The sequence below is a fragment of the Panicum virgatum genome, chromosome 3K (assembly GCF_016808335.1).
Source record: "Panicum virgatum strain AP13 chromosome 3K, P.virgatum_v5, whole genome shotgun sequence".
NCBI classification, from domain to species: domain Eukaryota; kingdom Viridiplantae; phylum Streptophyta; class Magnoliopsida; order Poales; family Poaceae; genus Panicum; species Panicum virgatum.
In genome coordinates this window covers 28,701,990-28,713,516 of record NC_053138.1, presented here as the reverse complement: position 1 = coordinate 28,713,516, position 11,527 = coordinate 28,701,990, and the positions used below count along the sequence as shown (strand labels likewise).

Genomic DNA, 11,527 nt, shown 5'->3' with positions numbered 1-11,527 from the left:
ACTTGCTAAGTCCATGCCATTAACTCTAGCAAAGACTTCCTCACTAATAGCTTCGAAAATTGCATTTCTAGCCTTGGCATTCCATTTTAATTGTTCGGTGGTGGGAGTTCCGGTGAACCCGGTCTTAGTGGCCAACCACACTTCGGGGGCAATCGCATCAAGATATGCGGCCATTCGAACTTTCTAATAGGCAAAGTTCTTGCCCTCGAAATGAGGCGGCGAACCACCCATCTTGGCCATAGCTCTAGGCGGTGAAGCCTAATGATCCAAATGAGCAACGAGGCTCTGATACTAATTGTAAGGATCGATGGACCAAGAGGGGGGGTGAATTGGGCCTTTTTCAATTTCTAAAACAAAGTAAAGCAACCTTAACCTATGCAATGCTAGTAGGGCACCAATTCACCAACCGGATAACTAAGCTACCTACACAAGCTAAGAGAGAAAAGACAAAGTAAAGCCTAGGAAGGTAGAGCTAAGTTATGATCTCTAAGTCAAGCACATGAGTAAATTGCATGAAAGAAAATGCTTGAAATAAAGAGAGTGAACAAGAGACGACCGGATTTTTTCCCGTGGTATCGATGTGTTGGCACACACCCCTAATCCACGTTGTGACACTCACAAAGAGTATTGTCACCTCCCAAGTCACCGAGACGAGGGCGCTCACTAAGAGTCTCCGTTCACCATCCCGGTGTGGTGGAGATCAAGCCACATACAATCTTTTTCTCCGGGCTCCCACAATCCTTGGCAAGCTCCGCGAGAAACACCTCGATCACCAAGATCGCCTAGGTGATGCCAATCACCAAGAGTAACAAGCTAAGGCCTTCACTTGAGCAAGAACCGATCACCAAGAACGGATACACACAAGCTTCTCTCTACTCAAGTCCTTAATCTTGCTTCTTGATTGATTGAATGCACAAGTATGTGAATGATGAAGCTCAAAGTGGCTCTTGACTATAGTATGAGTGTATGGATGTTGCCTGGTGTCAAGAGTAGGCGAAATGACCCATTGGAGGGGTATATATAGGCAGCTCACATGAATAGAGCCGTTGGAGAAAAGCTGCCAGAAAACTGCGTAGCGCCGGTTAATCCGACGTCCCTCCAATAGTCATCGTCGGTTTAACCGGTGAATATAAACTGCCCCTTCTGAAAACTAGCCGTTACAACTTGGGCAGATTAACCGACGCATCATCGGTTTAACCGGTGAGTGTAGTTGTCCACTGATCAACTGAAAAACCAAGTCTCTGGACAACTGCACCGACGTTAACTCAAACCTATCGTCGGTTTAACCGGTGAGCACATTTTCTGAAATCCTTTGAAAAACCATCTCACTGGTCAATTGCACCGACGTCTTGATTCAAACATCGTCGGTTTAACCGGTGTATAGAACTTGAAATACCCTGGAAAAACCAACTCTGGACTGATGCACCGACGTTAACTTCAAACACGTCGGTTTAACCGGTGTATTGAATTTGTCCAGACTCTGCTGACTTCGTTTAACCGACGTATAAAAAATTGAGAGCGTCGGTTAAACCGGTGTATAGACTTTTTCTGATTTTGTCTTTTCTGATCTGAGTCTTGAATGAAATCCAAATATTCTTGAGATATAGTTTGAGAACCACTTATTTGAACTTCTAGAAACCTGAGTGACCATAGTGTGCATCCATTTTCAAATGACCATGTCCATGCTCAAGTTACTTAGCCTTAACCCCTCTTAATAGTGCGATCACTACAAAACTATAAAACCTATACTAACCTATGTGTTCTTCTCAACCTTGTGACACTTAGGACTAGAAAGATCCTTAGCCTTGACATATAATTGAATTGAGTACCGAGATCGACTTTTTGAATAATGAAATTGAGGGGCCTCTTTTGACATATGACCAAATGAGCGATAATGATCTATTAAGCTGCACAAACTCATTAGCCACAATAATGGTTGTCATTAATCACCGAAACATACCTTTAGGGCCTAGATGCTTACAGCCTCGCTTCCAAAAGACAAGGTTTTTGCTTGCCTTCTTTTATTTTCTTTCTTTTTCTTTTTTCTCACTTCCAATATGTCAAGGCATGTTTGTAAATATTCATTTTTCTCTAAAATGGCTAGGGTGAAGAGAGCAAAGACCCGCTGGCAGCCAAAAAGTTAGATGAGAAAGCAAAGGTGCGAGCAGTTTTTTTAAGCACTACCTTGACATATGCAACCAGCAAATTGAGTACAAATGTTTTTCCCCAAATATTTTTCCTTCCTTTTTGTTTTGGCAGGACATTTCCGGTGAGGGAGGAAGCAATCTTCCAATCATGCGCACTATTGAGGAGATCAAGAAATCTAAAGGATACAGGGATGCCCCAGACGCACCCAGTTTCTCACTTGGGTTTGATGATGTTACCCAGAAGAGCCCAATTAAATCAACTACTGACAACTTTATCACCTCCTCAATGTTTGACCAACTTTGTGATGATGCCATGAAGAACTCAGCGAAGCATCAAGATTACCCCACCATAAACACAAACCCCACCATAAACACAAACCATTTGAGCCCAGAATAAGAAACCATATACAATGAAATTTGCAAGTGGAGGTCACGGTCCGGTGCTAATACCAGGTATGTAGGTGAACAAATAAAGAAACTACACATGCACAATAAAACAGTACTATCAAGCTCTCCCTTTGTTTCGCAGTCCGGACGCATTCAAGTCAAATGAAATCACAGCTACTGCGAGTGAGCTAGCAAATAGCATGGCCATGGGCAGATCGCTAAACACAATTGCGCTCCAAGTTGGGACATTTGTATTGTCGAAAGATCCAACACAAAGGAGGAAGAAAATAATGTCACCATGGGTTGGGGTAAATTACTTGCCCCCCCTCCCCTATCTAGTTATTGTATGATCTATTTTTATCAGTTGGGTCTAATAATGTGTCTTTTTTTTAACAGCAAAACAAACAGTTGAAGATGATGACGCCAACAGAAGCGTATTGCAGGATGGTTGAGAAAGCATTTGATTTCCTCAACACAGAATATGATATGGTATGCTCCTGAAAATATTCTTTACCCCTTTTTTTCATGTCTAGTTACTTACATTTTAGCACACAAGTTACATCACCTACTAGCAACTTACATATGAATTAATTATCAAGTTGTTCACCTGTAATCCAGATCTTGTTCCCAATCCATGAAGCAAATGAAAACGAACCGGATGCAGCAGGGCACTGGTTTATAGTTGTATTAAACCTGGCAGATAAAGAGTTCCAAGTCATTGATTCTCTAAGCACCTCTGGCACCCAGTCACTGGTTCTGAAAGCACACATGGTTCGCGCGAAGATCATAACACTATGGAAGAAGTACACGGCAAAGCACAATGGGTGCACAGTCCCCAATATTTTTAGCTATGAACTTCGATTTATCTCGGGCTATCGGCAATTTGGAATGTAAGCACATAACACTACGCCCCTCTTGTATCTTGTCCTTTTCTATCATATAGTTATTTTTTTATCTAACATTTTAATGATGTACACACTTTTTATTTTTTGTCCACAGTAGCCATGACTGCGGATTGTTCACCCTCAAGGCGATTGAGTTTTGGGATGGAAGCAGGCTGCCCAAGTTTATTGGATCTAGTGAGGTAAATTTGCGGAAACAAGTTCTTCATCAGTGGATCACTAGTCCAGCAAACCAAGCTGATTGGAAGAGCACTCTCTGTCAAGGAAGTGAGACAAAGTAAGTCACTACTCAAAGTTTAGCAAAGCATTCTTTTTTCTCTCTTCTTTCCCCCCTATCATGTACTCCTCCCCTGGTGAAGTAACTTGTTGTTTATTTCATCTATCCAAACAATAGGGGGGAAGGGGCACGTTGTAGCACATCAATGGGGAAAAGGACATAGAGGAAGCATCGGAAGGGGGGCAAGAAATGCAAAAATGGCGCATGGACGACGTTTTTTTTTCCTCTTTTTTTTCAAGGATGACGTGTAACAAAAGGCATTACTGTTGTGTTTCATGTCAGTCACTTTTTTTAATGCGTCTTTAGCTAAAGAAATTGTATGATGTGTGCCCCTTGCCAGAACTACAATGTTACAATGTTACACCCATTAAGTTCAAACCTCAAGAGTTGTGCATGCAGAGAAGTTCCTTTTTTGACACATATTGACACATCATCAAAACATAAGTCAGTTGACACACCAACCGAGTGACACACCAACCAAGCTGAATAAGTCGGTTGACACACCAATACGACCAGAAGATTAGACGTGTGCATTATATTTTATTGACTAATAAATTTTTTATACACCAATAAGCTGATAAACCAATGGACATTTTGATGTCACACACCAGTAGTCACAAGTTGACACACCAATATGACACAGTTTGACACACCAACAGACATAAGTTGACACAAAGAATCGGTGTTTCTCTCAAAACCACACACTTAGATAGAGCCATCTAAAATGTTTGCAGCACCAATGTCTTTTTGTTCTACAATTCCGTCGTAAGCTTCTTTGCAGGCTTGGATGGGCAATTTGCTGTATTATGCTCAGTACAACCACAATAGCCACATGGAATTTTTTTTGGCGGTTGCAGTCCCAACGGATTCTTTATTCTCTTCGATCTTGGGCGCCCTTGCCTTTTTGTAATAACTGGATCCTTAACCCCCAAATCAGCACCTGATGTAAAATAGAAAGTACAGTCAAAATGAAAAGCTCTCATATCGCTCCAAACTACCGTCAATTTGCCGTTTTGTTTCTAACTTTTTTAGTATACCTGTTTGAAGAGTTGGAGTCGTATCAGCGCCTGAAGCATTGCTTGCCTTTTTCTTCGAGATCTTACCGCCACGCCGGCCTCCACCAACCACGCTTCCAGCCTGCGCGACATTGGACTGCACTTGTGAAGCAGAACTCGCCACCCCTCCATTTTTGCGTGCATTAAGTTCAGCTTGCATCGCAGCGACATGTTTCAAAACTATGTTGTGACTTTCATCCTCAACCATGAAAGGTCTTACAAACTGGGCAAAGTTGGAGCAAATTGTATGGTAACGGACAGCATGCCTCCCCAGGTTTGAAATTTGTGTGGCCTGCAGTGGCTCACCAGCAACTTCCACATTGTCCCCATCATTCGCCTTTTTAGCAGACCACCTAGGCAAAATGTAATGACATGGCACCTCACGGACAACAAGTGCATCAAACACCTTTAGTATATGGCAGCAAAGAACCCCGTCCCTCTGAAATTTGCAACAATCACAGCTATACAAACCATCAACACTGTTTGCCGAAACCCTGAATGTTCTCTTCCCATATAAGAGATCGGGACAGCGCCCATATGGAACAACATCAAGTAAGCTATCACCTTCAACTCGAACAATATAGTAACTAGAACTCAGCTGTAGCTCATCCTGGAAAATATTGAACAACTTCCTTGTGTACATTTGCTTCATTTGTCTTTCCATGGGGTGGCCAGTCAAGTAGTGCGGAACCTTGACAGTTGTATTAGCCTCATGCATTGTTTTTTTGCCGAATATTCTATCTTGTATTTTATTGTACTGGTGAACAAAGTTTAGTATTGAATTCATTGGGTTCACATATCGCTTCAGGACAGCATTGAATCCTTCACTCCGTGCTGTTGTTTGCAGAAAGGGGAAGAAGTTGTTCATGAAGTAAACCGGAACCCAGCAATTTCTCATTTCATACAAATGCTTGAACCTTTCATCATCACTGATCTCATGTTTATCCAGCATAGCTTGCCATTTGAATTCAGACTCTACAATTGAGAAGCTATTGTCAACACAATCATTGAAATCATCAGCCAAACCTGGTTTACCATCTAAGAAAGCCCCCAATCTTTTCCTAGCATTCTCCATGATGTGCCACCTACAGTTCCTATGGACTGAAGTGGTAAAAACTTGAGCAATCATAGCCGCCATCGCCAAATCTTGATCAGTGATAATATTAATAGGATCTCTGTCACCCATAGCCTTCTTGAACTCAGTAAACAACCACACAAAAGCTTCTGTTTTTTCATTCCTCATGAAGCCACAACCAAGCTGAATAGTTATTCCATTTCTGTCAATACCTGTCAAATTGATACAAGGGGAAAAATACATAAATTGATACCTATAAATATTAAGTTGCTACACAAGCAAAACACAACTTGCCACATAATAAAGCACATAAATTGATACAACAGAAAAAAGGACATGCGCAAAACACCAATGAGATGTTTTTACCTATGAAAGGAGCACACGGCATATTATACATGTTGGTCAAGTAAGTTGTGTCAAAAGATATACAATCACCATAGAGCTCATATGACTTCCTTGCTGCACCATCAACCCAAAATAGATTCTCAACCCTATCAAATTCATCAAGGGTATAACTGTAAATGAAATCAGGATCCACTTTCTTCAGTTCCTCAAAGTGATCAAGGGTTGCTTTCATGTCCTTTCCTCGATACTCAGCACAGTACTCTACTCTCGAATTTTTTGCATCACCTTCAGTGTATGGACAGTTTTCAATACCACCATACAACTCAACCATTATCTGGTAAGCGCGCGTAGTTGTTATGCAACACCCATGAAGAAACTTTATGAACTCCTTCTCTTCAGCGGGTATCTCTCTATTGGACTTCATGTTCTTTGTAAGAGAGAACTTCTTCACACACTCATGATTGTGCTCCCGCTCAAAGTGAACGACCTCCCATTGAGATGGGGCTGTTTTTCTCACAATCATGCGTGCAGGACAGCGAGTCCTATCAACATAATCTCTGCGCCTTTGCCTCACTATCTTCTTCTCAGTTATCGGTCCTTCCTCATCAAGTTTTTGCTTCTTATTGACACCAGCTTTTTGGCATACAAAAATAACTTTCCTCTTGTCATTGTCCTTTTTGGATTCACGGGAGGTGTCAATTCTGATGGAAAAACCAGCGTGTCTAGCATACCTATTATAGTAAACCCTAGCTAGCATCTTGCGGGGTGCTAAATGTCATGCCAACATAGGGCTCTTGCGGTGTTGATAGAACCTCAATACCATCCTCTGCATCACCCCCATCTATAGCAGTTTGAGCTGTTGGCACTGTGAGACCATCAGATTCTACAGGCATTGATGTACTTGCTAGAGTAGGGACAGGAGGTATGGCAACAGGATCATCTTGAGACATAGCAATAGGATCATCTTACATTGATCAAATAAACAGTAACAGGATCATCCGCGAAACTAACATCTGCTGGTTCAATATTAAGGTCAAACCCCTCTACAGACGGCATCTTTTTTTTAGCTGCAAATAGCAAAAGGAGAGAAGTCTGTTACTATCAAGTTGACAATTTTCTGCAAACCGTAGTTTGACACAACAGCAAACTAACTTGACACTTCGGACAGACAAGTCAAAATAACAGATTTAGATCAGGGAAAAACATGCAGACAGAGAGAAATTGGAGACAAAATTGATACGCAGAACAAGATCAATGTGTGCTGCACCCCAAGATCAGAGGTGCAGCAAGCAGGATGTGAAGGAGGGGGGGGGGCGCACCTTTTTCTGACGGGATGAAGACGCCGAGCGGGAAGAGGCGGGCACGACTGAAGGGGATGGCAGCGAGCAGTCGCCGAGGAGGAGTCACGGAGCTCTGGCGGCGGCCGATGTGGGGGGGGGAGACGGAGGTTTTGGCGGCGCGGCACGAAGCCTGGCGGCGGCTGACAGGGCGGGACGAGGGGGGGTGGGAGTTTTTTTTGTCGGATGGATGGCACTCCCCTCCAAAAGGAAGGGGTACGGGGCGTCGGGGTCGCGCTATGCGCGACCCGTCGCGCCTTATCCCACTCCAAATTGAAAGTAGCATTACCAAAACTAACATAGCCACCCACCTCACAAACCACCCCTTTAGGGCTCACATGTCAGCAAGAAGAGATTGACCAAACCAGGGGCAGACACGGTCGGTGTTTTTGTGAAGCCGCGCGCGCATCCCCCTTTTTTTTTCTCACCGCGCCTGGCTCTACCCTCCCTCCGATACCCGTCCCTCCATTGGACGTTGAATCAATCAGATCATCAGCGTGACGCTCGCCTGAATCATCGCTGCATGCCTGACGCGGTCGCCTTGGTGAACCGCCCCCAGCGCATCGCCTCCTCGCCGCGCGCCGGCCAGTCCGGACTCCGCCGTGGTGCGCACACGTGACGGAGCGCCGCCGTCGTCGCCTTGGTGCTCCGCCGCGCGCGCATCGCCTCCTCGCCGCGCGCCGGCCAGTCAGGACACGTGACGGAGCGCCGCCGTCGTCGCCTTGGTGCTCCGCCGCGCGCGCATCGCCTCCTCGCTGATCCGGACAGTCAGGACGCCGCCGTGGTGCCCATACGTGACGAAGTGTCGCCGTTGTCGCCTTTAGGGCCACCGCGCGCGCATCGCCTCGTCGCGGCACGGCCGGCACTCCGGACGCCGCCGCGCTGTGTCTCGCTGACTCAGCCGCCGTGGTGGTTCTCCGCCCTCAATACGCTGGTCTGTTGTCGCTGCTTCATCTGGATACGCCCTGCGTTCCAAGATCCTTGATCTGGTACTTGACTGCTGCTTCTCCGACGTCCACGGCGCCTGACCGCCATCGTTCACGGTCGACGCGAGTTGTAAGTTCACGTTCACCTTCATCACGTTCATCATGTACCACTTCCTTGTTCCACTTCCTAAATCCTATCATCACGTTCACGTGAACGTTCATCGTGTTGCACTTCCTAAACCCTATCCCGACGGCCATAAAACACGTTCACGCCTAAACCCTAGGCTCACAATTTCTCTTTTGCAGAAACCCTGCAGTATCGATGGCGAGCCGCGACAACGACGACAAGCGTGTTCCGCTTGGAGATATAACCAACACATATAATCAAGATTTTGGTTCTAAAAAAAGAACAAGAGTTCTCCAAAGAGGTGAGTGGCACAGCATTAGTTGATTCAATTTCAATAACTACAAAACAAATTCCTGTCTGTACATGTCTGTGTGATAGATGATGAAGGAAACATTAGGCGTCAAAAAGCTAGAGATCGTTATGCAAATATGCCGCCAGATAAGAAGGCAGAGCTTAATGCAAAGAGAAGAGAAAATCGTCGAAAGAAAGCAGACAATAAAGCTGTTGGTTCGTTACATGTTTTGCTGCATATTTTTTTGAAAGTTGTATGCCAAATATTGTATGATATATATAAACTATGAGAGTTATTGATGCCAGCATTAACAAACACCCCACAGTCGGCAGTGATTCACATTGATGGAACTGCAGGTTTGTCCTATTTGTATAGATACTTTTGTTTCTTGAAAGGATGATTAATGATATGACATTCTGATAGTGCTATCAGGCACCCCACAATCGGTTCTGTTGAATGTGAATGGATCCGCATTTTTTAATGGGACTCCTGGTGTTGGTACAAGTGAGCTTGAGCACGTGGCCATGAGTCATCATGAAACTTGTTTGCCCAAGGGTATGTTGCTGGAAAACTTATCATATCTATGTGCCAAATATTATGTGATATATAATCTGTGAAAGTTTTTGATGCCAGCAATGACGGATACACCCCAGTCCGCGTTGTTTCATGTTGAGGGACTTCCATGTTTGATGGACACACCGCGGTCGCCTGCGTTCCAAGTTGCTGGAACTGCAGGTTAGTACTATTTTTATATAATATGCTTCTTGAAAGAATGATTAATGCTATGGCATTCTGTCAGGCACCCCATCTTCGGTGATGTTGCGTGTAGATGGACCTGCAGTTTTGGATGGAACTGCTGTTGTTGGTGCAAAAGAAAAACTACAAGAGGCCCAGCATCAACATCAAACCGGTTAGTCAAATGATTACAATTAATTTATCCACATACAATATCTATTTACAGTGTATTGAATCCCATTTTTTAATGTTGCAACCCACTGTAAATCCTTGTTGTGCAGATGCCCTAATAGCTTCTTTGGGTGTAAATGATTCATCAGATTGGCTTCGTCGCAATGATTCTTATACACAAACATCTCACACTATGCGCAATCTTGCTATGGCCGACGCAAACATTGTGGCAACAGGTATAATTGACAGCATATTATTTATAGCATTCCATGTGCCAAAGGGCCTCTACCTGAGATGGTTAGAGGAACCCAGCGGCACTCCTCAGGTCCTGGGTTCGACTCCCCGTAGGAGCGAATTTCAGGCTGAGGTTAAAAAAATCCCCTCGCTGGCCATGTGTGCCAAAGCACTGGTTGTGAGCCGGCCCCAGGTCGGCCTGAGGACCCTTACATGGCCCAGGCAAGTAGTCCCCAGGGGTTACGTCTCCCAGTGTCAGGGCGGGGCCAGGGTTCGGGGATTTTCTCGGTCGGGGAAGCCGAGTCTTCTCTTAGATAATACCGGTGGGGCGGTCTTTCCCCACCCGGCCGAGTTTTTTTTTTTTTTATAGCATTCCATGTGATCTTCAATTTTTTGTGTTGAGACAGGTGCTGCTGCCCTGGTCTCGCCTGCCACTGCCACAAAGCTAAAAAAGAGGGAGAGGGAGAGAAATAGGTATGCACAAATGTCAATTGAGAAGAGGACTGGACGGAATACCAGAATCAGAGAAAACAGGCGTAGTAAGAATAGTGAAGGTTCGTCACGAATTTATACCACTACCAGAAATTATTAATTATGACTTTTAGTGAATTTAAATATTAATTTATAAAATTGTAAATTCAGGTGCTCCAATGACACTAAGAGTGTCTGGTGTTACCTGCAATGGAATTGATCCTTCAATTCAAAGTACAATTACACAGATTGAAACACAGACAAGAAAAATCGGTTCAAATAATGGTATTCAATTTCTGTAATCCTGGTTCTGTTGTTTATTGGTGTTTTTCAACAAGCCACATTAATCTCTATGGTTTAAATAACATTTGTAGATGTTATCCCTTCATCCACCTACGAAGCAAAATCGAGCTGGAATATGGGAACCTGATGAACCCAACATTGCTTTCGAAGGTGCTTGTTATGCTCACGTGTAATTATTATGTTTACAAATTACGCATCCATATTAATGTCTAATTTCCTGCTGCATGTATAGATCAAGAAGACCTGGAGTGTTACCAGCCTGATGTCCAGTATGCTGATATTCATGAGGATGAGGGGGATTTACTTGAACGTGATAGAGGTATATCAATTTGTTCCAGAATTATGTATAGATTTAATTTAATTAAAAATTCTGAATTGATTATTTGTTAGTTGAAATGCAGATGCCCATTTGCTTACTCGGAGAGACTCCAACCGTAGCGGAAATACACATGAATATCAGCATGTTTATCGTGACCTGCCAAAGGCGCATCATGTTCTTCGCAAAGTTCATGATTGCGAGTATTGTGGAGCTTTGAAGTTTCCTGGGGAAGGCCCCGGTTTTTGTTGCAGGCAGGGGAAGGTCAATATATGTATCCCGGATATACCTAACGAACTTCGTATATTGTTCACAAGTCAGACAGAGAGGGATGCCCTGTATTTTAGGAACAACATCAGATATTTCAACTCACACTTTGCATTTACAAGTTTTGGAGCAAGTGTTGACCGACACCTGGCCAACGCAT

General features: G+C 43.9%; 1 protein-coding gene across 1 annotated transcript; it reads left to right on the top strand.

Moving 5' to 3' along the window:
- The first annotated feature begins 2,679 nt into the window (after positions 1 to 2,679).
- LOC120700802 lies at positions 2,680 to 3,717 on the top strand. Its single transcript, XM_039985024.1, has 4 exons — positions 2,680 to 2,842; positions 2,943 to 3,023; positions 3,153 to 3,424; positions 3,537 to 3,717. Exons 1-4 carry the CDS (start codon positions 2,735 to 2,737, stop codon positions 3,715 to 3,717), a joined length of 642 nt encoding a protein of 213 aa, XP_039840958.1. The 5' UTR covers positions 2,680 to 2,734.
- The last annotated feature ends 7,810 nt before the right edge of the window (positions 3,718 to 11,527 follow it).